Genomic DNA, 27,516 nt, shown 5'->3' with positions numbered 1-27,516 from the left:
TTCAGCCCCACAAGCAGTATCTGCTCCCTGAATCTGCTATTCCTGCATTCTTCAGTTATCTTGATCACATTAAATAGTTTTGTTTGTTTTTTTACTAGTTAGTAGTTATCTATAGTCAATCTTTCTTTTTCAAATGATTGGTGGTAATTCCAGATCCTGGCTGGATGCTAACAAGACGGCTTTCAAGAATGGGGCGGTCCCAGGCCCTCAATGATAGGATTTGGTAAGAGGTGTAGTTAGCCTGGTGTGAGTACACTGCTGAGGTGCATGCCAGTGGGAAACAGGATCTTAGGAAACCCCAGCTTGGATTACTAAAATAATCAAGGTAATCAAGCTGTTACCTGTGGTTGACTGTCCTGAAGGGTAAACTGAAGCAAGTGTCTTGGGAGTTATTTCTGCCATAGTGGCCAAGACTCTGGCACTTGAGACATTATGGCAGAAATAATGATGACAAGGACTGTGGTGTGTCATGGACTCCCCCCACGAGTGCAGTGGAAGTCTTACAAACAAACAAACAACAGGTAAGCCAAGGCCAAGTCCTTTAACCATAAGCTCAAGTCATAATAGGAGAACCAGAGAGGTTCTATGCCAGCCTTGGAAGAATTTTTCACATCGAGAGTTCATATTGCTGACTGTTCAACACAAAATTTAACGTAATTGTGTTGGTTGCTGAAGTACAATGTCCAGTGAACTCACTGTCTTATCAAATTATTTTCTGACAGTTCTTGTTAATTGCGATGGACTAGTGTCCTGAGACCTGAAATGGCAATATCCGGTTAGACTCCAGTGAAACAGAAAATCTTTTTGTTTTGTTTTGGGTTTTTTTTTTTTGTTTTTTTTTTTTTGAGATGGAGTCTGGCCCTGTCACTCAGGCTGGAGAGCAGTGGCACGATCTCGGCTGATTGCAACCTTCGCCTCCCGGGTTCAAGCGATTCTCCTGCCTCAGCCTCCCAAGTAGCTGGGACTATAGGTGCGTACCACTACACCCGGCTAATTTTTGTATTTTTAGTAGAGATGGGGTTTCGCCACGTTGGCCAGGCTGGTCTTGAACTCCTGACCTCAAGTGATCCACTTGCCTTGGCCTCCCAAAGTGTTGGGTTACAGGCATGAGCCACCGCGCCTGGCCATGAAACAGACAATCTTGAGCTCTCAAGTCACCCTGAGTCTTCCTCACCAGGGGAAGCAGCTTGACCTCCTGTGACTGAGGAGATGTCTTGTTGTTCAATTAAAAACTGTGATGACTTCACCTGGAAAAAATGCCTTGAAAGAGGGTACTTATTTTCTTCTAGTCTCACCGGAACTACCCCCTGTTTCTGCTAGATTCATGCCTAGAGTGAAATCCCAGTATTGTCTGGGGAAAGTAAATACTAGGACTCTGGAGGAAGCAGCTGACTCATCAAGAGAACTGCAAGATTTTACATTTATATGACATATATCTTCCTCTAGGAGCCAGAATTTCCACTGATAATTTTAACAAGAGAGATTGGATATGAATAATTAATGACTAAAAAGGAAATAACTACTGAATGTAATCTGGAGAACTCTGAAGAATATGGGAATAGCAGATGCAGGGTGCAGATATTACTTCTGTGGCTGAAGGAGACACTCCCCAGGTATGAAGGTATGTATGCAAAAATGTTAACATACCTACATACGTGGGGAACATAGGTAAACATGGATTCTTACAACATTAGACAAACAAGGGCAGAATATTAATTCACTGACATCAGACCACTTAGAAGAGATTCCAGATTTACAGTGGTGGCTCTGGCAGTTGAGGGAGGAGAGGGACTGCAGGAGGACGGGGCTCCTCTCACTGGCCCAGGATGTTCCTTCTTGTTCTTGCCCACTGTGGTGGGTACCCAGCGGTGCACACCCTCCAGCCAGGTTTGCTGCCACTTAGCCAATAGCTTCCTAATTGCCAGAACCAGCCTCCGTGAATTTCCCCACCAGGCAGGGGCCAAAGCCACATCCTCTCTAAAAGGGTCTACATTTCAATCCCTGAGGGGTCTCTTCCAGATACTCTCCCTGATGTGGGAAACAGCGGCTGCTTCCTATATCTGTTGTTCTGTTAGTTTTCAGCATTACCTTTACCCCCTGCCTTTGTAATTAATCTACCTTTATTAGATAATTTTAATATTAAATGCATCCTATTCAAACTACCTTCCTTGGTGGACTTTTTGTCTTCTACTGGACACTGGCTAGTACCTATGTTGTGCCTTTCTATTAGAAAGTGAATATTGCACGGTGATACAGAGTTAATGGTTTGAGATTCAATCCCGGTGCCCCTCCTCATGAACTTTACGGCCTAGGGCAAATTCTTAAGGGTTCTATGCCCCAGTTTCCTCGGAGATAAAAGCAGGCTATACTAATTATAAGCACTACTTGGAAAGGTTGCATGCAGGAGACTCATGGCACTTTGCATGGCTTCTAGGTACACACAGCCTATCTTAGCTATTGCATTTAACAAATGTGTTAACCCACAGACACAGACTCTGTGTCTGCGATGCTCTCAAGGCATACACCCACTGTTCTCCACCAGAGGCAGCATAGCTGAGCATTTAAGGACACAAATCCAGTGCAAATCTCTGCTTAAAACTTATCAGTCATGTGACCTTGGAGAAACTGCTTGCCCTCTCTGTCTTTAATTCTCCCAGAGTTGTTGTGATGATAAAATGGGTTAATGCCGGTAAAGTATAAAAAGTCTTGATAATATATTACTGGTGCAAGGATAGCTCTGTATCAGGCTTTGGATAACAGGCTATAGTGCAGCCCGCAAAATGGCTAGCATGTCTTTTTGAAACTATCCAGTTTTCCTGATATTGAAAGTTAGGAGGGCATTGTAGGCGCCTATTTGAAGCAGTTTTATTGGAGTGCTACAGATAAGAATACAGGCATGTACAGACAAACACCCACTGGCATAATACTCCATTAAGGAATATAGGAAATAATAGAAATGCTTACTGTGCCTATGGTGAAGCTTGAGCCGCCATCCGCCATTCGTTAAGTAGCTAACTATACCAAGGCGGTGTGAACCGAGGTCAAAAGGTCTAGAGCTTGTAGAATGGTGTTAACAGTGGGCCTCTGGAATCTTCTAGACTAGGCCAGTGGTGTCTTTCTGTATCCATCTCTCTATGTAATCTATGCCTTAGTTTCCCATGCTTTTTTCTGGATGCCCCTGACTTCCCAATTCTTGCTATGTGCAGAGTCCTCTGTCTCTCCTCCATGAATAAAAATAGACTCTTCCCATGCCCTGTTGTGAAAAAGGTAAGTGTCCTTAGGAAAGCTGGCCATGATATTTCCCACAATTGTGTAAAATACTTGCATTTGGAGATAACACCTTGATACAAAGGGGATTCTTTGAAGCTGGGAATGTAGATTCCTTGGCAGGCTAGAGTAAAATATTTCAGCAAGTGAAGCTTTTGCTGTTTCTCACGTTATAACAATTCACGGAAGTTCTATAGGCAAAACCTGCCCCTTTGAGACTCAGGGATTTCAAACCCATTTTTGCACTGGAAAAAGGCATGATAGAGGACAAAGCTAAGGTGACGTGCTTCGAATACTCCAAAGAGCCCTAGAAAACTTGATTAATGTCTCACACTGGCACATGTGTAAACACCATAATTCTTCCCTTTGAATGAATTAATTTCATTTCAGGATTCCTTACTTTTACTGCACAGTAAGATTACTGCGTACACCACTGAGAAGACTCACAGCTGATTTTTATTATCAGTCCAGCTAACTTAGAAGTAAATGTGCAATTTTAGTTGGTAATGGATCCCACTGGAACTAAGGAGCTGATGAGTTGCAAAGCAAGACTTCATCAAAATGTCAGAAAACCTCAGAAAATCTAGTTTTCAGCATATCAAGGGTGATATAACCCATGAGGTTAGGAATCAGTAGCATTTATAAGGTATTATGTTAGCTTTTATTTAAAAAAAACAAAACTCCATTTTGAACCACTCAGGCATAGCGAACCTATTTACTAAATTTTGTGAAATGAAAACAATCAGATTCAATAATTTCTTTTGACATTGCCTACTTATAATGAGAATTAAAAAATCTATGTGTTCTACAATATAATTTTTCTCTTCCAAAATACAAACTTGATATTTTAAAATATCTTTTAAAAATGTTCTTTTTACATTTCAAATTTCATTCCTCTGAAGAAAGACTCCAGTATATAATTTTTCAGCTATGAATAAAAAAAGTGAGAGAAAAATGATCCTGAATCACTGTCCATATTGATTCCTTGAGTAAATGGATCAATATTTTCTGTACAGAATGAAGAGCCACACTAAACATTCACACTGATGTTAACTTCATGTACTGGTATGTGTATTAGACTGTACACATGGTTGTTTTATTTGAGAGGATGAGAAGCAGGGAGAGTTGAGGGTTTTAGAGAAGATTTTCAAATATAAAACAAATATCCAAGCCTAAACTTACTTCATAATACAGGAACAACAGCGTTAGCAATCACTCTACATTTTCTAAATCTTAAGTAATATTTTTAAACGACTGAATGCTGTACTTTATAAGAACATATGGATTAGGAAGTGGGTGTGTGAAAAGGACACTGAAAGTGAGAATAAATGAGAAACATATATACTTTCTCATGATGTAAGAGAACATATTGATATTTGGTGCCCACTAACAGCCTAAACCTTAAGGGTTTGTGCACATGCGTGTGCTCATACATGTAATATCTTCATAATATATATTCTTACATCTAATCACTAGATGTGAAATTTCTCATACTGACAGTACTTATTAGCCTTTGTCTTAGTGAAAGAAGTAATTCCAAATTAAGAAAAACCTTATGCAGCTCAACAAAAAATGCTGTAGTTGTACAACATAGACTGTAAGGCACGTCTCTAAGTTTGGCTCTGAAAAAAAAAATCAATCACATCATAATTGATTTTCATCAGAGAAATAATCAATGTTATATGTGCAAAATCAATGCAACCCCTCAAATATTTTCTGCAGTTGAAGACTGCATAGTTCCTACAGTGAGCCCTGAGCGAATTTCTTGTTTAATTATTGAAACTGGAAGACTGCTTAACTTCCAATTTGTCCTAAACTATGTTTCTGGAGTGTTGGAGATGAAACTCAAATATATCATTCCCCACATGAAACTCAAATATATCATTCCCTACAAATGGAAATTTAATTTACCACATGCCATATGGCATATGAACCAAGAGGTGTATATTTCCCCAAGAATTTATTGGTTTATGTTATATAACAATTTAATCTCAAAGAATATACTTGTCAATTGTTTCATTTAGTTATAGTTCTCTAACACATTAATACTCACATTTTATTTTGTTTGTTATTTATTTTTATTTTTTTTTTTGAGACAGAGTCTCGCTCTGTCACCCAGGCTGGAGTGCAGTGGCGCAATCTCGGGTCACTGCAACCTCCTCCTCCCAGGTGAAAGTGATTCTTCTGCCACAGACTCCCAAGGACTGGGATTACAGGCGCTCACCATCACACCCAGCTAATTTTTGTATTTTTTAGTAGAGACATGGTTTTGCTACGTTGGCCAGGCTGGAATAATCACATTTTAAGTGCGAATTATCTATCTAATGGCATTTTAGTAAACAAAGCCTACTTTTTTTTTTACATGCTAACACATTTTGGTAACTTTTTAAAATATAATTTCAAATTTATGGAAAGTTGCAAGAGTAATACAAAGAACCCCTATGTACCTGCTATGGTTTGAACTGAAAGATATATTTAAGCCTTACTCCCAAGTACCTATGAATGTGGCTTTATTTGGAAATAGGGTCACTGCAGATGTAATTAGTTAAGATGAGTCACACTGGAGTAGGATGGGCCTTCATCCAATCTGACTAGTATCCTTGTAAGAAGAGAGAAATTTGAAAAAGGACACACACACAGAGGGAAGGCAGCCACATGAGGATGAAGGCAGAGATTGGGGTGATGCTGTCACAAGCTGAGGAAGACCTGGGGCTACCAAGATCTTGAAGATGTGAGAGAGGGAGTCCCCCTAGAGATTTTAGAGGAATCACAGTGCTGACACCTTGATTTCAGACTTCTAGCCTCCAAAACTATAAGACAATAAATTTCTATTGTTTGAAGCCACCTAGTTTGTGGTATTCTATTATGGCAACCTTAAGAAACTATCACAATACTCTTTATCTAATACAATGGACTATATGTTTACATATATAGAGATACTGCCCCAAATTTATATGCTAACATTTTAACTTCCAGGATTATGATGTCAGAAGGTGGGGCCTTTGGAAGATGGTCAAGTCATGAGGGTGAAGCTCTCAGGATTCAGATTGGTGCCTTTATAAAAGAGACCCTAAAGGGCTCCCTTGCCCTTTCTACCATGTAAGGATACAGTATGAAGACAGCCAACTATGAAGACTAGGAAGTGGGCTCTCACCAAACATCGAATCTGGCACTTGATCTTGGATTTCCCAGCCTTCAGAACTGTGAGAAATAAGGTTCTGTTGTTTATAAGCCACCCAGTTTATAGTGTTTTGTTATAACAGCCCAAACAGCCTAAGACATCCAAACTCACCCGTCATTTATATTTTCCCCTATTTTTGTTCATGTTCTCTCTCCTCCTCCTTTTTCTTTTTTATCCTCCCTCGACACACACGCACAATTTTTGAACTACTTGAAAGTGGGTTACAGGCATCATGCTTCTTTATCCCTAAATATTTTAGTACGTATTTTATAAGAACAAGGTTATTCTCTTACACAACAGTTATCAAAACCAGAAAATTCAACATTAACATGTTGAATTACTTAAACCACAGTTAATATTCAAATTTCATTATTTTTTTCCAAGTATGCCCTTGGTAGCATTTTTTTTTTCCCAAGGCTTAGGGTGTAATTCAGGATCACCCATTGCATTCAGGGTCCTTTCTCTTTAGTCTCCTTCAATACCACATACCTATTAACATGGCCAAAATATAGAACACTGATGGCACCAAATGCTTGTGAGGATGTGGAGCAACAGACGCTCTTTTTCATTGCTTGTGGGAATGCAAAATGGTACAGGCACTTTGGAAGACAGTTTGGTGATTTCTTTTCTTTTCTCTTTCTTTTGAGACAGGGTCTTGCTCTGTTGCCCAGGCTGGAGTGCAGTGGTGCTATCATGGTTCACTGCAGGCTAAATCTCCCTGGCTCTCCTGCCTCAGCCTCCCAAGTAGCTGGGACTACAGGTGTGCACCACCATGCTCGGCTATTTCTTTCTATGTAATATTTTTTTTGCAGAAACTGAGTCTCACCATGTTGGGCCAGCTTGTCTCTAATTTGTGGGCTCAAGCAATCCCTTCCTCATCTTCCCAAAGTGCTGGACTACAGGCATGAGCCACCACGCCAGCCTGGTAATCTCTTATAAAGTAAACCTACTCTTACTACATGACCCAGCAATCGTGCCCCTTGGTATTTGCCCAAAGGAGTTGAAAACTTACATCCACACAAACACCTACACACAGATGTCTGTGTCAGCTTTATTTATAACTGCCAAAACTTAGAAGCAACCAAGATATCCTTTAGTAGCTAAATGAATAAAACCGTGGTACATCCAGACATTAGAATAGTATTCACAGTTATACAAAAATGAGCTATGAAGCCACGAAAAGACATGGAGAAACCTTAAATGCATATTACCAAGTGAAAAAAAAGCCAATCTGAAAAGTCTAAACATTGTATGATTCCAAGCATATAGCATTCTGGAAAAGATAAAACTATGGAGACAATAGAAAGATCACTTGGTGATTGTCAGGAGATGGGTTGGGTGGTGATCATGGACAGAGCACAGAGGGTTGTTAGGATAGTAAAAACGCTCTGCAAATTTCTGTACGGGTGGATCCATGTCATTGTACTTGTCCAAATCCATAGATATGCACCACCAAGAATGAACCCTAATGTTAACTATGAACTTAGGGTGATAACGATGGGTCAAGGTAGGTTCATCAGTTGTAACAAATGAACTACTCTGGTGGGGATGCTGGAAACAGGCGAGGCTGTGCATGTGTGGGGTCAGGGAGTACGTGTGGAATTTCTCTCAAATTTTGCTGTGAACCTAAAACTGCTCTAAAAAAAGTCTAAATAAATGCTGGCATCTCACATAAAAGGAAAAGTAGAAAATAAGCTCTATGAGTGGATGTTTTATGCTTATATAGTTTTTCTCTCTCCGTAGCAAATTTTGTATTCATGCACTAGTAGAAAAAAGTGAGGACTACCCTTTCCCCCGTGTATATATCTATATAGACATAGACTGATAAAGTGAGAACTATCCTCTATGCCCTACTTCTCCCCACTGAGAGGACAGTCCTCTTTTTTTATAGTCCTCCCTTTATAGTCCTAAATATATACACTTTAGATCAGAAAATATGCCATTAGCATTTTGCAAGCTTTTATGTTAATAACACAGGGAATTGCATTGTGATACTAGAGGTTTACAAGTATCCACTTCATCTGGACTCCATTCTCTCCAACCTCATCATTTCCACTAGCCTATAGCTCACTCTATTCTAGAAAACTTGTTTTGTAACCAGTGAGAGGGGTCTCTGGTTAGTGGATGACCTAGACTTGTTGTCTAGGTAGGGGCTGATCTCACCACATTCAAATGTGTAGTCGTTGTCATTATGTGAGAAAAGTTCTTTATGTTGGAATTTATATTGGAAATGGTTCTTATTTTCTCACCTGGGCTCTCCTGGATTGCAAGATCTGTGAGAGAATATCCTTTGGGTGCTCAGGAAATAACTGTGAGTGAATAAATACATCATTTCCTCAGTGGCTTCATTTTCCTACGTACATGCCCCCAAAGAGAGTTACGAGGTGGTAACTTTGAGCTTTAAGACATGAACTGGAAAATGCAAGCAGCCATGATCAGAGAGGCCGATGTGACAGTTTGGGAGATACTGCTGAGGAGGAGTTCACAGATTTTTTAAAAGGCACGAATGCCTCATAATTTTAAAATATCCCAATGAGGAAATTATGTATTTAATATATATTTTACAGAAAGTTTAGAAAAGTTACCAGTTTATATAATTTGCTTTTATAAAAATATTACTTTTTTAAAGCTTTCAAAATTATTACATTAATACAGTTATCTGAAAATTTAAAGACAGTAAAAATAAAATAAAACAAATTTGTAATCTCTCCAGTCAAAGGCAAATACTATTAATATTTCAATGAGTTTATTTTTTATGCGTTCAGAGACATGCTGTAAGCATTCAATGCATATTCATTAAATGAGTGCATTTATTGAAAATAAATTGAGAACATTACATGCCTATAGTTTTATATCATCATTTTTTAGTAGTTTATCATCAACATTTTCTTTCCCATGTCACTAGGCAGTACCTAAATTACTATGCTACATTCCATTACATTTATATACCAATTCACTTAGTCATTTTATTTTTACATATTGATTTTTACACGTCACTATTATAAATAACATTATTATACATAAATCTAGGCAACATTTCCCTTTACCACATTTAAAGCATTTCCATCACTAGAATTACTATTATACCAAATCACATAAAATTATTAGGGTGCTTAATACATTCTGCTTAAGTGCTCCAGTGCCTCCACCTCACTGACTTATTAACCACCTAGTTACTTAGCCTCAGACAAGGAAATTCTTGAGTTCTCACTCTTGTCATACTTGTCAAATCAATCGGCGAGTTTGGCCGCCTCTTTCCTTCCTGATGAATCACATCTGACCATTCTCACCAACTCTCTTTCTTTTTTTTAATTTTTATTATTATTATACTTTCAGTTTTAGGGTACATGTGCACAATGTGCAGGTTAGTTACATATGCATACATGTGCCATGTTGGTGTGCTGCACCCATTAACTCGTCATTTAGCATTAGGTATATCTCCTAATGCTATCCCTCCCCCCTCCCCTCACCCCACAACAGTCCCCAGAGTGTGATGTTCCCCTTCCTGTGTCCACGTATTCTCATTGTTCAATTCCCATCTATGAGTGAGAACATGCGGTGTTTGGTTTTTTGTCCTTGCAATAGTTTACTGAGAATGATGATTTCCAATTTCATCCATGTCCCTACAAAGGACATGAATTCATCATTTTTTATGGCTGCATAGTATTCCATGGTGTATATATGCCACATTTTCTTAATCCAGTCTATCATTGTTGGACATTTGGGATGGTTCCAAGTCTTTGCTATTGTGAATAGTGCTGCAATAAACATACGTGTGCATGTGTCTTTATAGCAGCATGATTTATAGTCCTTTGGGTATACACCCAGTAATGGGATGGCTGGTTCAAATGGTATTTCTAGTTCTAGATCCCTGAGGAATCGCCACACTGACTTCCACAATGGTTGAACTAGTTTACAGTCCCACCAACAGTGTAAAAGTGTTCCTATTTCTCCACATCCTCTCCAGTACCTGTTGTTTCCTGACTTTTTAATGATTGCCATTCTAACCACAGATCAATGGAACAGAACAGAGCCCTCAGAAATAATGCCACATATCTACAACTATCTGATCTTTGACAAACCTGAGAAAAACAAGCAATGGGGAAAGGATTCCCTATTCAATAAATGGTGCTGGGAAAACTGGCTAGCCATATGTAGAAAGCTGAAACTGGATCCCTTCCTTATACCTTATACAAAAATTAATTCAAGATGGATTAAAGACTTAAATGTTAGACCTAAAACCATAAAAACCCTAGAAGAAAACCTAGGCAATACCATTCAGGACATAGGCATGGGCAAGGACTTCATGTCTAAAACACCAAAAGCACTGACAACAGAAGCCAAAATTGACAAATGGGATCTAATTAAACTAAAGAGCTTCTGCACAGCAAAAGAAACTACCATCAGAGTGAACAGGCAACCTAAAAAACGGGAGAAAATTTTCGCAACCTACTCTTCTGACAAAGGGCTAATATCCAGAATCTACAATCAACTCCAACAAATTTACAAGAAAAAAACAAACAACCCCATCAAAAAGTGGGCAAGGGTATGAACAGACACTTCTCCAAAGAAGACATTTATGCAGCCAAAAGACACATGAAAAAATGCTCATCATCACTGGCCATCAGAGAAATGCAAATCAAAACCACAATGAGATACGACCAACTCTCTTTCTAATCCATTATTCCAGAACCACCTGGTCTTGCTCAGATTGCTCTAGTGGTCACTTAACAGGTTTACTTGCTTCTAGTTTATCAAAACCGCAGCCCCACCTCAAAATCTTTTGCAGAGTTAATTTTTCACAGAATAGACAGAGGGATTTTTAAAAGACACTTTTCCTTGCCTCCCTCTCTCAGTCAAAATCCACCATGAACACCAGAATGAAAGCTCCCCTCTTTCCCTTGATTTCCAAGTGTCCCTGTGGATTCAGCCTTCTGCTCCCAACCCTCTCTCAGAACTTCGCACTTCCACCAGCCTCTAGCGCGCTCCATTCTGGCCACACAGATCTTCTCCTGTCCCTCACACACGTGGCTCCCACTTTGTCCCTTCTGTCTCAACCTCTCTGGGCCATCCTGGTGCCACCAAGGGTGTCTTGGAATGGCTTGTTCCTTTACAGCTTCTTCCTAGAGCCACTTGCCCAAGAGCTTCTTTCCCTCACACCTCATTTCATATTCCCTTACCGTTCTGATTTCCTCCCAGCGATGGTTACTATCCAATGTTTTAAACACACATATGTTTACTAACTGATAATATACCCTCCTGGATTGCAAGATCTGTGAGAGAATATCCTTTGGGTGCTGAGGAAATAACTGTAAGTGAATAAATACATTATTAATAATATTAACTAATATATTTCTATTACTGATAATATATTAGAACAGTTTTTAGTTAGCATCTTTAATTCCAGGAAAAGCTACCTATTTCTTCACATGTTCATGGCCATTTGATTTCTTCTTTCATAAATTATCTGTTCAAGGGTTTTGGCTATTTATTTAAACATTAGGGTTGTGCTTGTTACTAATATTAAAAAGTATTTGTCAATTTTAAGCCCAAGCTGTTTGGAATGGCTGAGTGTTCAGATATTATAAACCATAAAAGACTAATATAATTTAACTTCATTTTCATTATGTTTTCCTCAAATATGGTCATCAAATGCATCACATTAATTGTTTTATTAAAACTCATTCAAAGATCTATATTGGAAAATATTTTACACTATGTCTGTGTCCTATAAGGTTTTGGAGCATGTTAGCATATTAAGGTCTCGGAAAAGCCCTGAACTTACAAAAGTAGTTTCAGATCTCTTCAAATATTATATTTTCAAATTAATTTGACCAAAATTATTCTGTGTTTTGGAAATGCAACAATATTCACTGCTCAGCTATTCATGGAGTCTCATTAATTAAACAACAAATGTTGCCATTCTATAAGAAATGCAGACCCCAAAGAAAGAAACAGCTATTTAGAAGAGAGCAAGAAGTCTAAGTGAGGCTTCCTACATGGAAGCAGCTCATAACAGTTTAATCTTGTATTTTCTACTACCTTGCGTTCATCAAGGCAGTAGGCTGATGAAACTATTAGAAAATGGAATATTGAAACTCCAAGAGCTGAGTAATAGGAACACAAAGGAGCCGAGGAGTGCTGGAGCCAGGGGTGGTAGGAAAAGATTCAAACGGACAGAGAGGAAAAGAGGGAGAAGATGCCACATGGTATAGTGAAAAGAAATAAGGCTTGGAGTCTTAGAAGCCTGGGCTGGAATCTCAGGTTTATTACTCGCTGGTTCTGCAATCGGAGCAAATCACTTCACTCCATGCTTCTATTTGCAAACTAGAGACAACTGTGAGTATTTAATGCATATTGCAGTAAATGGTCAGTATTAGCCCATGAAATACCCAGCCCATTACTTGGCAATATAGTACTCAGCTAACAAATTGTTGCTACATGAATAAAACAGTTGTAAGGGAAAGAATACCATATTAAAGCGTATTTTTGCAAAGACAATCATGAACTAATATATTAGTTCCTGATTTTATATATATATATATACACGTATATATATATACGTGTATATATACACGTATATATATATACGTGTATATATAATATATATATACACGTATATATATATACGTGTATATATATACATACGTGTATATATATATACACGTATATATATATACACGTATGTATATATATACATTCCTCTCTGACTGCACACTTTGGGGCTAAGTGTAAAAATTCATATTCTGAAAAACACATATTGGAATAAAATAGGAAGGGAGAATGGAAAATGTTCAACCTATGGCTCTAGCAAATGTCAAAGGCAGTAGATTTAGTTTGATTACCTGCCTTCTTCTCTTCACTCTTACCATGCAATGTATTTAACAAAACTGGCAATGGGGAAATAACATAATTTCAGTTAAAGGCAAGAAATGCTCGTAAAATGGTATTCCCAGAATACTGAGGCCCAACCATGTTAACAATTTCTAGTGCAGAGTTTACACCAGACCAGAACAAATAACAGAACGCCCTATATCACTACCTTTATTGAAAAAAATGCACCATGCCCTGAGATGTATAAAAGTGCCCTTTATAAATCTGTTTCTTAAAAAATACCTAGATACGGCCGGGCATGGTGGCTCACGCCTGTAATCCCAGCACTTTGGGAGGCCAAGGAGGGTGGATCATGAGGTCAGGAGATCGAGACCATCCTGGCTAACACGGTGAAACCCCGTCTCTACTAAAAACACAAAAAATTAGCCAGGCATGGTTGCGGACCCCTGTAGTCCCAGCTACTCGGGAGGCTGAGGCAGGAGAATGGCGTGAACCCGGGAGGCGGAGCTTGCAGTGAGCAGAGATCTTGCCACTGCACTGCAGGCTGGGCGACAGAGTGAGACTCCGTCTAAAAAAAAAATACCCAGATAGAACAAGAACAAAATATATTTATGGAAGTCCAAGTAGAAACCTGCAGGTACCTCTGAAAGACATCTCCAGAACATGTATTCAATTTATCTATTTCCAGGCAGTTTTTAAAGTGTATATCCCAGCTACTCACCCAGAAAAGCACTGCGGAGCATTCTCTATTGCTTACAACCAAATCTGTGAGAATGAAAAGAGCATTTTTCACAGCTCTGCCCTTTATCTTCAAGGACAAACTCCAAAGAGCTGTTAAACCTTCAAATGAATCAGGCCAAAGCCAGCAAACTGTTTTCATAAAAAGACAAGCAAACCCATGAGTCTCTAAAAGAAAAACCCTGAAAATGACTGAAAATGAATATTAGACAAAGACCCCAAAAGGCAACCAAATGCAGTCAGGAATAACAGACGCACATCTTGTTGGGTGCTATTTACCCTCTCTGCCTTGTAAAATGTTACATTCTTTATTGTTGTCAATGTAGGCAATTGATACGAATGCAATTTTATAAGGGTCGTTCTGAAAGCAACACCCCTTGCTCTGAAACTTAAGCCACTAAGTGGAACTGGTAAAGAAATGCTTAAACCTCTCTACCCAAAGCCATTGAACTGCTATCTCTTTTCCCAAAGCTCAGATGACACATGTCACAGTTGAAGGCCCCATGGCAGTCAGGGGAGAGGCTGCCAGGTAGCATGTGCACCCGCAGAAAAAAACGAGGGAATTATTCTTGATAACCAGCAGCGAATCAACATCTCAGGACAGGCTATCTCTATCGTACTTGAGTCAAATCAACCGGATAACTGCTGAGCTTCCTTCTGTTCGTGATCAAGAAGTGCAGGGGAATGAGCAGAGTCATGCCTCTCTGGTCTCCAACAGAGACTTCCCACAGGTTCCCACCGTTTTCACGGAGAAAAAACTAGAAGCACACAGTATTCCTTTAGGTTCTAGATTTTTGGCAGATAATGTAGGAGGTTATATGGTTGGGGAGTCCATTTATTCATTAAGGAACTATATACCAAGCCCTAATAAATAATAATTTTATCCATAATAAATGACTAAAATATACTTTGAGATGTTTGTGACTACACATTTTTATGGTCATAAAAATGTAAAACCTTTATTACAGCCATTTAAAATCTTATAGCAGTTGAATTATATATTGAACACATTCCTAAAGCTCCCTTAGTAAACTTCTGGAGGTCAGTACTTATGACCTCAGGAAACATAAATAGTGATGTGGGACACGCTTCCACACTAAATAACAAAACTAAATGGGTAAGAAAGAAAAGGTAACAAAAGGGAATAATCCTAAGTGAGTAGGGTGCAAAGAGGATTTACAGTCATACTCAGAAGTCCCCACATATTGACAGTAAAACGTCTGCCATGGTGAAAACGGGAGGATGGGTCCCCGGGCAAAGCGTGTGTATCTGATGGCGATGAGATGTGTGAACAGAGCCATCCATCCCATCCTCCATGCTGCAGACAGAAAGTCATGGTGTAGCAACAGAAGCATAATTATTTAGTGTAAAATGAGTAAAAAACCCAGGAGAACCACCTAAAAGAGTTGAAAGTTACTGTATCTAGAAACAAAATTCAGAAGGGAAGCACTGAAGGGAGTATTACTATTTTCCAACAAGCTCTGGGGATGACCTGACTTTTAGAACGTGGGTATGTATGACAGATAAAAATCTGAAGTGAAATAACACCATGTGCGAAAATAGTTTTGTCAGAATAGTGTAATAACATTAGAAAAAAGTAGTAAAAATGTATATAAAAGTAGTGAAAAATTATTAATTAACAATACTTAATTAGTGATATTTATATAATGCAACTGCATACTGTTAAAAATCGTGTTGAGAAGAAAATCTTAAAGCCTGGAGAAGTGCAGAAAATGCATATGAAAGGATAGGCTATACAGATATGCATGATACCTACTTTTTGTATGATTTACCTATGTGTGTGGAAGAGGGAGAGTGGAGAGAGACTAAGAAATACATCAAAAGATTCAATAATTATCTCTATGTGATGAAATTATTTGTGATTCTAAATTGTATTATTTGTATGTTTAGGTATTTTTCTGTAATAAACATGTTATATTTATATTGAGAAAACATTTCTCAAAATGAACAAAACTGTGGAACAAGATGAAAGTGTATGACTGTTCTGTTGTGATATAGTTTCAAGTTTCAAATCTACTAAATTCAGAGGTGAGGAGTAAAACTTTAGACAAGCGAATGATTGTCTGGGGAGCCAGCTTGAGTGACATTTGAATCAATTAATGGCCAGAATATAATTAAAGGTCAACCATCCAATTAAAAGATACAATTTCACAAGGAAGTCTACTGAGTAAGTGCTTCTGAGAAAAAGCTAAGACAAGAAATCATGGGTTCCAGGGCTGGTAAAGAGCCCCATATTGTTAGGCTAAATTCAACATAATTTTGAGTCATTTATATTGCATTTCCTACTAAGCCAGTCATCTCCCCTGATATACACCACAGGTAAGTATTTGGTATTTATTTATTTATTGACTAAAGCCTTGAATGAAACCAGCCAGTGCCCACTTACTTCATTAATAATTCATTTAATTATTCTTCAATAGCAGTCTGTTGTTTACTCTGCTTTTCACAAAGCATATTTTTCTAATATAGACACTCTATATCTGCTCTGAGGATATGCGGCCTTTTCCAGGTCTGTTTACCAACAAATTAAAAATATGAGCAGTTGATATTTTCTGTCTCTCAATGTCTTGCATTGATGTCCTGAATGTGTAATTTATCTCTATCACATTATGGCACAATACATATATTTCTTTTTCTTTCTTTAGTCTAAAATACTCTTTTCCTATTATAATGTTTCACACAGTAAAATGTATGTACATAGGAGGGAGAAAGCACACAAAGTTGAATCTGTCTTCATGTTTGTGCTGAAGTTGCAGTTGGCAACTTTATTTTAGAGTTTGTGTCTCTGTGCTGGAATGGCTAGCTTCTCCTGGAATGATACCACTCCCATTTCCACAAAGAAACTCTCAAATTATTTTCTCTTGACTTTCATGACAATACAAACATCTGGCTTTCCTTTTGAATCGAGTTTCTCCTTATCGTTCTTTTTTGTAGCCTTTTTCTCGAAAAATCTCTTAATTGGTTTACTTTGGACTATCTCAAATTTTCTTTCTTATTTCAGATTAGACATTTTCATGGGTTAATCTGATTTACTCCAGGACACCACACACACACACACACACACACACACACACACACACACACAATGCCTTTTCTCTCTCCCCTGAGTTCCAGGACCAGCTGCCTCTTAGACTTCTCAAAGTGGATGTCTCCTAGGGACCCTGACCCTAACACATCCTAAAAGGAACTCGTGGCCCTCTCACATAAAAAGATTTCGTTACTGGTGTTTGCTTTCTTGGTAAACTGCACCATCCCTCCCAGCTGGGAGTCATTCTTAAACTCGCCCTCCATCTTCTTTAACATCTATATTAAAATATCAATATTACTATTGGTTTCAACTCCAAATTCTGTCATGAATATTTTCTTCAATTCCTTCATCACCATTCTGAACACCACAATCACTTTCCAGGATTTTATGCAGTGTTCTTGCAAGGACGGAACCTGCAGATTTCCCCTGCAATCTTACTCCACACTGCTCTCAGGGTCTGTTAGACTAGGTGAGGCATCCCGCATGTGAGTTTCTATAGTATTGTTTACTTACTCCATCACAGAACTCACTGAAAGTTGAGATTTTATGCATGATGTGCATAAAAATATTTGTAGAAATGCATTAGTGAGTATATACCATTCCATGAACTAGTATACCACATAAGTATATCAATGTTTAAGACAGGCACCATGTTCCCTTGTTACTCCTGTACTCTCAAGAGCAAGCATCGTTCCTGGCTCATAGCAGACCCTCAATAAAGAATATGTGATGTTAAAAGAATGAATAAATTAAAGAATTCATATCATAATTTAACTGGAGTTATTTGGGAAAATAATGTTTCCAGTATTGTCCTGAATTTGAGAGAAAGATTAGAGACTTTCTTACAATGCATTGTGGACTAATTTCTTATTCTAAAATATTAATTGGTGTTTATGTTAATCCAGAAGTTGGGACTTTTGAAAAGCCGGTAAATTTGACTGCCATGGGAAAGAGGTATACCCCTCAGAATGCAAAGACCACATCTATCAATGGTGCTCTCGTAGGTTAAGACGTAGGCTCTTCTCCAAACCTAGCCCCTAAACATTGTTTTAACTGGGACAGTTCAAGTCTCTCTTTAAATGAGATAACAGGACAAGATCCCTGCCAAATTCTAAAATTCCAGAATGTTATTGCATTTTTTGAGGTTTTCCTCCATATTTTATCATCAGCTGTTCTCAAATGAGAAAGCAAATGTGGTATAAGAACTATAAGTCAAAGAAGCCACCTTCGAGACATTTTCAGTTTTAAATGCTCAGCATCACTAATCATCAGAGAAATGCAAGTCAAAACCACAAAGAGATATCATCTTACTCCTGTCAGAATGGCTATTGTTAAAAAAAATATTGGTGAGGATGCAGAGATAAGGGAATTTTACACCTTGGGGAATGTAAGTTAGTACAACTTTTATGGAAAACAGTATGGATATTTCTCAAAGAACTCAAAACAGAACTACGATTTGATTCAAAAATCCCACTACTTGGTATCTTCCCAAAGGAAAATAAATAATTATATCAAAAAGATGCCTGCCCTTATATGTTTATTGCAGCACCATTCACAATAGCGAAGACATGAAATCAACCTGAGTGTCCATTCCTGGACTATTGGATAAAGAAAATGTAGTATTTATAGACCATGGAATACTACTCAGCCACAAAAAAAACGAAATCGTGTCTTTTGCGGCAACATGGATGGAACTGGAGGCCACTACCTTAAGTGAAACAAATCAGAAACAAAGTCAAAAACCACAAGTTCTCACTTATAAATGGGAGCTAATTCATGTGTACATATGGACATACAGTATGGAATGATAGACATTGGAGGCTTGTAAAGGTATGGACTAGGTGATAGGAAAGTACCTAACGAATAACAATTTAAACTATTTAGGTGATGGATACACTAAAAGCCACAACTTCACCACTATGAAATCAATGTATGTAACAAAACTGTACTTGTACTCCATAAATGCATACAATTAAAAAATGTTTACAGCTTACCAGAAGAGACTAGTTAAATTTACAAAATAATCCCCATCAGTATCAACCAGCAAAAGGAAGGCAACAGAACAGAGAGAAGGTGGAGGTGAGGACAAACATGACCTTTGGAAATAGACGATCCCTCAGTGAATCCCAGCCCTCAGATTTTACTACCTGTGTAAACTCGGGTAACAATATTCAGGTCAAATGTCATTTCACTTTGAGAGGAGACTCAAGTGGATGCCTTCTTGAAACCTGTTTTTGTGAAGATTTTCCTTTTATTGGTGACTTTCCATGTCATTCTTCCCAATCTGAGTTTGAAAGTCTCCAACACGCTGCCCTCCTATACTCTCACTACCTATTAAACCCTGTGCATAGATGGTAACAGAAATGATAACAGGTGTTCTTTCTCCCCCTCGGCTTCACTAATAAGTTTGCTCAGCTTTTATCTGCATTTTATGGCGCACCATCTTTGTAAGAGAGTTTTTTTTTTTTCTTTTTCTTTTTTAGTGTCCATGATCGAATCTGTTTGCGGAATCTTGTGTACTCTGGCTACCTCTTAGGACTGCATAAGACATCAGAGCCCCGCCGGGTCTCTGTGTGTTGGGAAGGGCCAAGGTCAGATGAGCTTATCCCAATGCTCTGGGCAATGCTGGGCTCAGCAGGCAAGTTCTAGGCACAGTCTGTAAAGGTCACTGTAGGATGCACTTGGCCTGGAGCCCCGAAACCCTTTACTCTCTCTCTCCTTTATTGGTTTCCTTATTTAAGTATCCATCAACAGATAAATGGAAAAAAATGGTGTGTGTGGTGCATGTGTGCACAAGTGCACAATGGAATATTATTCAACCACAAAAAAGAATGAAACCCTGTCATTTGCAGTAACATGGATGGAACTACAGGTCATTATATTAGGTGAAATTATTCGGTGAAATAAGCCAGACACAGAAAGACAAATATCACCTGTTCTTACTCATATGTGGGAGCTAAAAACGTTGATCTTAAGGAGGTAGAGAGTAGAATAGTGGCTACCGGAGGCTGGAAAGGGTGGGAGAGAAGATAAAAAGAGATTGATTAACAGGTACAAACAAACAGTTCTCATGCCATGTCCTCCTTCCTCTTCCCCTTCCCAGCCTCTGTGAACCACCAATCTACTGTCTGCCTCCAGGAGTGTCACTTTTTTAGTCCCCACATATGAGTGAGAACATATGGCATTGAAAGTGCTTATACTTCTTTCTGTAATGACTAAAGGAGTTTCAGTAAAAACTTTAGGTTAAAACTTCAAAGATTATATGTCAGGTGGAAATGAACACATAAATAAAGAATATTTCTAGTAAAAATATGTTTACTGCCCCAGAAAGTAAATGAAATTTAAAAAGCCAAAATGATAAAAAAAAAACAAAACCTAAGTTATCATTAAGGATTTACTGTCAGCCAAGAAGAAGCAGATATGGAATAGATTTATAAGTTTTCTAAAAGTAACAGAAGAGGCATATGATGGTGTTGTCAATGTGACTATAAGGTTAGTGGTAGAAATAAGATAACTCTGCCAGGAAACACAAGACAAAGGAGATAAAATATCTATAAGAGTGACCACCATAGAGCTCTCTTAAGGAGCTGTGAGAAATAGGTCCTGCCTAAATTGCTGCTGTTTCACCCTTTAACTGTTTCTCAGAACCAACAGATTTGGGTACAAAAATACAGTTAGGTAGAAGGAGTACATTCTAATATTCGATAGTGTAGTAGGGAAATTATAGTTAGCAATGCTTTACTGTATATTTCAAAATAGCTAGAAAAGAAGAATTTCAATCTCCCCCACACAATAAAAGATAAATGTTTGAGGTGACAGATACCCCAGTTACCCTGATCTGATCATTACACATTGTATACATGAATCAAAATATCACATGCATCCCCAGAATAAGAACAACTACTATATGTCAATAAAAAAGTATAAGCCCTTTTGTCTACCAAATTATTTCCAAACTGTTTACTTTTATATTCCATATCTCTAGAGCGGTCCAATTAAAACGAATTCAGAATTTTTTTTTTTTTTTTTTTTTTTTGAGATGGAGTCTCGCTTTGTCGCCCAGGCTGGAGTGCAGTGGTATGATCTCTGCTCACTGCAAGCTCCGCCTCCTGGGTTCGTGCCATTCTCCTGCCTCAGCCTCCCGAGTAGCTGGGACTACAGGGGCCCGCCCCCACACCTGGCTAATTTTTTGTATTTTTAGTAGAGACGGGGTTTCACCGTGTTAGCCAGGATGGTCTTGATCTCCTGACCTCGTGATCCACCCACCTTGGCCTCCCAAAGTGCTGGGATTACAGGCGTGAGCCATCACGCCCGGCCCAAATATGTTCTTTATCATACTTTGTTCACCTCATTTTTTTCATATAATACTCTCTCATTTCCTATCTCAAAGAAGATAGGAATTGTTACATTTCTCCTGAGTCACATCTTAACTTGCCAATGATTTAACAAACAGTACATAATAATACATACCAACAAGACAAAATACCAAAAGTACAGGAATAGTATTATAAATACAGCAGAATGATGTGTGTGTTTTGTAAAACAGTAATTCCTCTCGCATCTACATAAACACAACTGGTAACTATTCACACTTTAACATAGAATTCCATAATTCTGTTGAAACATCTGCTCTAGTTATACAGTTCTTAAAGTAGAAATCTTTAGAAGGTTTAGATGTTACTCTTTTTTTTTTTAACAGACTACAATAATTAAAAGAAGATAGTCCACAAAATCTTTGTCAAAGAGTGATTTTCATTTGGCAAGTCCTTTCATTTGGCTCAGGCTTTCTAAAGTAAATTACTGAAAAGTTCAGATTTCATAATATCTTCATTGAAAATGATAAAAAGCTAAAAAATAAATTACCTAACATTTCTATTAATATTAAAGTACCAAAATGTAGCAGTTGTAATAGATACAATATTTTAAAAGAAATAAGGATGTCAAGAATTCTGAAAGAAGAAGAAGATATTACACTAAATCATATATCAGGAATGTCCACTATTCTGTATCAGGTATTTTTCTGAGTCCTCAAAATGTAATATTCTGATATTATAACATGCTTTTTAAATACGGCTTTAAGATGAAATGATTCTTTAAATTTAAATGTGTATGAACATCGTATTTTGTGGAGCTTGATCTATTAACAAACATGCCATTCAACTCCCCAGGATGAGCTCTAAACTGAATAAAACATACACCGTCATCTACATCTAACAGCTAGTGTGACAGTCATGTCTGTTCTTCTAATGGAGTCAAAAGATAAAGGAGATATCATTGATGACTGAAATTGAAAGACCAGCATTTCTTCATCTGCCTGCGCACATGGGAATCACTTGCTCCTTTTCTCTTCCCTTTAGCTGAAAAGAATGTGTGAAAATCAAGCAATATTAGAACTGAACAGTCCTGATAGTCCTGATAACAGTGATCTCTTACAGATATGTTTCAATAAAAAGTCACTGGTGGTAAAATATTCTCTGAAAAAAATCTACCTAGGGGACACATACCTCGGGCAAATCCACACGTGACACTGGTTACTGACTTATAGGAAACAAAAATTTTAAAAATACAATTTGAACCAAAAAAACCCCAATAGTCAAGTGTTTTAGTTTATTCAGACTACTATAGCAAAATACCTTAGACTGGGTGGCTTATAAACAACAGAAATTTATTTCTCACAGTTCTGGAGGCTGGATGTCCAAGACCAAGTCGCCTGAAGATTTGGTGTCTGGTAACGGCTTTCTGGTTCACAGATAGCACCTTTTTGCTGCATCTTCGCATGGCAGAAGGGGCCAGCTAGCTCTCTGTAGTCTCTGTATGAGGGGACTAATCTCAATGAGAAGGCCTCTATCCTCACGATTATCACCTCCCAAAAGGCTCTCCTAATATCATCACCTTGGAGTTTAGAATTGCAACCTATGAATTTTTAGGGACACAAACATTCAGACCATAGCATCCAGGCATTGTGTTGCACACATATCCGCAGGACTCTGTAGCATTGCCCTCATATGAAGTAGCTATGTGGTCTGACGGTGCAGTGAATATGTTACTATAACTAAATGAAACACTGAAAAATAATCAAACTTTAAAAACTAGCTCAGCAAAGTATCGCAAGAACAAAAAACCAAACACCGCCATGTTCTCACTCATAGGTGGGAACTGAACAATGAGAACACTTGGACGCAAGAAGGGGAACATCACACACAGGGCCCTGTTGTGGGGTGGGGGTAGGGGGGAAGGATAGCATTAGGAGATATACCTAATGTAAATGACAAGTTACTGGGTACAGCACACCAGCATGGCACATGCATACATATGTAACTAACCTGCACGTTGTACACATGTACCCTAAAACTTAAAGTATAATTTTAAAAAAAAACCCAAAAAACTAGCTTGGTCATAACAACAACTTTAAGTATGACTGTAAGTCTTTAGATGAAAGGTATTTCTGACCTATCTCTACCTTCAAACCATCAAGGATGTGTTAGAAACTCCTGTTATAAATGATTCTACTGCATTAGGAATAAAATATTCCGTAGACAACTCAAAGATCAAAACTTCAAAGCACTCCTCTCATGGTGAATTTATCACAGACATAATGTGCTCGGAAGTGAATAAATATATTTCTCTCAGAATTTTCCTGGCAATAAATATCCTATTAAAATGCTTTTATGAACCATGCTAAAATGTTCATTTTTGTTCAATAGGTAGAATTTGCCTTTTGCACTCTAGGTTCCTGAGAACTTTTGAAGTTAGTATTAAAAAGCTAAATTTATTATTATATTTGTAATCATCATTGTTTTAGAAATTTGCAAAAATATCAAAAGCAATCATGGCATTCTATTTCAACATCTTCATTGTGATTTAAAGAACAGATACACCAAGGGCTATTGAATGAATTTTAGTACAGCAAGTTGTCATATTAAGTCATCCCATAGACTGTGTTGTAAAACAGTTTAGGTACCATATATAAACTCCATAAAATTATCCATAGAATATATGATGGTTAATTACGTGTCAAATTGACTGGGCTACGGATGCCAAGAGAGTTGGTAAAACATTGTTTCTGGTTGTGTCTATGAGAGTGAGTCTGGGGAGATTAGCATTCAAATCCATAGACTTGAGTACAGAATGCCCTCATCCTTTCATTTTCCTTTGTTTTTTTTCTATATTTTGCAGTGCTTTTAAAATAAATGTGAATTCCTTCTGTAGTTAGGAAAGCAAAACATCTTACAAAAAGAACTTTCAAAAATTAAATATAAGTGCTTTACAATATTAACATAAATGATCCAAATTTTAAAATTTCCTCTAAAAAAAAATGAAAAATATTATCTTGAAAAGCACTTTTTAAGAAGGAATATAATTTATTAAAGATAAAAGCATAAATAAATGAACAGAGTAAATCACAGAAAGTTTTTCTCAGACCTTGGGCATAGATGGTACAGATGTGTTTCTCAAACTTATTAAAGCCAGGTAAAAATGTCATTTGCCCACATTTGTATCAGATACCCATGAAATGCTGCAATGTTGACATTTCTCATACATATATAATGCAAAGGATTTTATATAAAATTGTAGAAACTTCATAAAGTACATATTTTTGAATTGTATGCTCTTATATTTAAAGAGCATTTTTTTCTACTGAAAAATAAGTCCAGAAAAGAAAATCTTAACCATAAATATTGGAAGTCTTTAAAAATGTGAACAATGTTGTAATAAATTAACTCATATGCTATGTGAAAATACAAGCCTTTTATTTTCATGTGTAAACACCTTATACTGAGTAGAAAAATAAAATTAGAGAACTCAGTGACAATAAAAAATCATGGACAAAATAAGACAATTTTCCTTGTAAAGGACTGTGACTTTAATGCTAAGTTTTGTGCCACAAATATAACACAGAAGTAACGGAACCACTTCAAAATGTATTACTAGTCTAACACTGGCAACCATGATTAAGAAAGTTCCTGAATATTTAATACATCATTACAAGATGGTCTGTTTGAAGTTTTTATTCCATAGTACTTTTAAGAACATCTTGAGTTCACTGCTGAGTCACACTACTGAGTGCACTGATGTGTCATTAGCCACAAGCCACTTCACGTAGTAACTTAAGTAAAAATATGTTGGCAATCATAATAAATGATCAAAAAAGCAGATTTGAAGAATATAAAATGCAGCCATTCTTTAAAATTACTTCATTTTGGCTGCGCGCGGTGGCTCACGCTTGTAATCCCAGCACTTTGGGAGGCCGAGGCGGGCGGATCATGAGGTCAGGAGATCGAGACCACGGTGAAACCCCGTCTCTACTAAAAATATAAAAAATTAGCCGGGCGTGGTGGCGGGTGCCTGTAGTCCCAGCTACTCAGAGAGGCTGAGGCAGGAGAATGGTGTGAACCCGGAAGGCGGAGCTTGCAGTGAGCTGAGATCACGGCACTGCACTCCAGCCTGGGTGACAGAGCGGGACTCCGTCTCAAAAAAAAAAAAAAAAAAAAAAATACTTCATTTTTTGAAGTTAAATATAGTGTCACTACATTTGAACAGAACACCAATCATAAATATTACTAAAATAATTATATTTTTTAGGATCTATGCCTTTGATTTTTTTTTTTTTTTTGCAATTTGAAGAGAAAAATCACAGACTGGCAAGACATCTATTTGTTGCTAATAATTATGTTAAAGTTAAGATAAAATGGTGTGTTTTCTTACTCAAAAATATACTGGTAGTAAGGTGAAAGGATCTAATATTGTATTGAGAATTATCTCATAAAAATGAAATCTTTTAGTAGTTGTAGAATGATTTGCACTATGTTCAATGCTGCACATTTATTTATTCAGCAAAATTTCAATCTATGTCTACTCTAGTTCATTTGTGGTGCATGAGTCCCCTGGGCTCAGCTTGTAAACACTCATTTCCTCTCCCTAAGCAATCTCTCACATATTCTCTGCTTGTTCTGCATGCTACACCACAGAGTGCTGCGACAGCAACAGTTCTACTAGAACACAATGACTGCTTTACCAGACATCACTGTTGATCTCTTCACTTAAATTATGAGTCCCCTCTCTCCCAATCTATGTCTGCTCTAGATCATTTGTGTGCATGAGTCCCCTCTCTCCTGAATGCTGTCTCACATTTATTGTCATCAAAACTTTATACTTTTTATAACTTTTTATGACATTAACCACATGTTCTCTCTCTCTCTCTCATACTTATCACATATTTATGGTGTATATGGTCCTCCTGTGTTTTCCTAACACAGGAATGCTCTTTATATTTTTTATTCTTCACTAAAATCGCAGAGTGTAATGCCAAGCTAATATCATGTACACTGTAAATGCTTCTTGAGGAAAGGGATAGCAAGTTCATGTGACATTCCACTGCTGGAGGATGCAGGGGCAGAACCAGGCAGACAAGAAAGTTCTTGATTTTTTGAAGTTTATTTGTAAGAACATAATTTACCAAAGCCACACAGCTAGGAAGAGGACTATTTGGGATTTATACTATGGAGTATACAACTCCAGAATCTTTGCCATTTGCCACAATGTTTTATTTCCACCTTAAGGTCAAGAAACCATTTTTTAATCTATTTTTTTTACTTTAAGACTTTATTGTTTTTACTAGACACACACACACACACACGGGCCAAAACCTGTAACTAGCAGTTTTATTCATGCTCAAAAATGTTGTTCAGTATGTCAATATAGTTTTCCGTCAGAGAGCTATGTATGTCAATAATCTGTGCATTAATTTATTCCTTACCATTGGCTGGGCTCAGCTTGTAAACACTCATTTCCTCTCCCTAAGCAATCTCTTGGATATTCTCTGCTTGTTATGCATGCTACAGCTTGTTCTGCATGCTACAGCACAGTGCTGTGACAGCAACAGTTCTACTAGAACGCAATGACTGCTTTACCAGAAATCACTGTTGATCTCTTCACTTATTTATTATATAATGCAGGTGATGTGAGATGGTGCTATGAAATCCATTGTAATATCAACACACACACATCGTCAACTGTCTGAGATCTGCCAGATCCTCAAAGTGTAGCCTCATTTTTATATATGTTTTGTAGTGACCACTTATTTAGGTAGCAGAATTTGAAAGGTGCTGACTCCTACTTTGTGCAAGTTAATGTAGGTCTTGATTCTTTTCCAGCTAATTGTCATTTTATAAGTTCATTCTGATGGCCCAGAAAGAATTTATTTTTAGAAATGCACCTTAAGAGCACCTCTAGGAGCGCCTCAGTAGCAGACTTAAACACATCGTATACTTTCTATATTTTCTTAGAATTTAAAAAGTAAATACATTTTAATTAATACCTAGGTCAAAATCAATTTTGCTTCCTTGAGTACATATGAATTGATGTTATTACTGAGATCATATCTCTTGTATAATCCTCTTAATGTTTTTTGTTACAGAATGAGTCAATAAAGCCATTCCCAAAAAGA

The 27,516-nt window shown here is 37.5% G+C and overlaps 1 protein-coding gene across 8 annotated transcripts in view; it reads right to left on the bottom strand.

Moving 5' to 3' along the window:
• MYO16 (myosin XVI) overlaps window positions 1-27,516 on the bottom strand; it is a 717,368-nt gene that overhangs the window by 427,478 nt on the left and 262,374 nt on the right. Inside the window, exon 2 of one of the 8 annotated variants that reach the window (XM_063715039.1) lies at window positions 22,746-22,879. The exons of the other annotated variants lie outside the window; for them this stretch is intronic. Coding sequence (XP_063571109.1) covers window positions 22,746-22,847 — 102 coding nt within the window. The 5' untranslated portion in view covers window positions 22,848-22,879. The remainder of the gene's footprint in view (window positions 1-22,745; window positions 22,880-27,516) is intronic. 8 annotated transcript variants of the gene reach the window in all.

Source organism: Pongo abelii, chromosome 14 (assembly GCF_028885655.2).
Source record: "Pongo abelii isolate AG06213 chromosome 14, NHGRI_mPonAbe1-v2.0_pri, whole genome shotgun sequence".
Classification (NCBI taxonomy): Eukaryota; Metazoa; Chordata; class Mammalia; order Primates; family Hominidae; genus Pongo; species Pongo abelii.
This window is presented reverse-complemented; position numbering and strand designations above follow the sequence as displayed.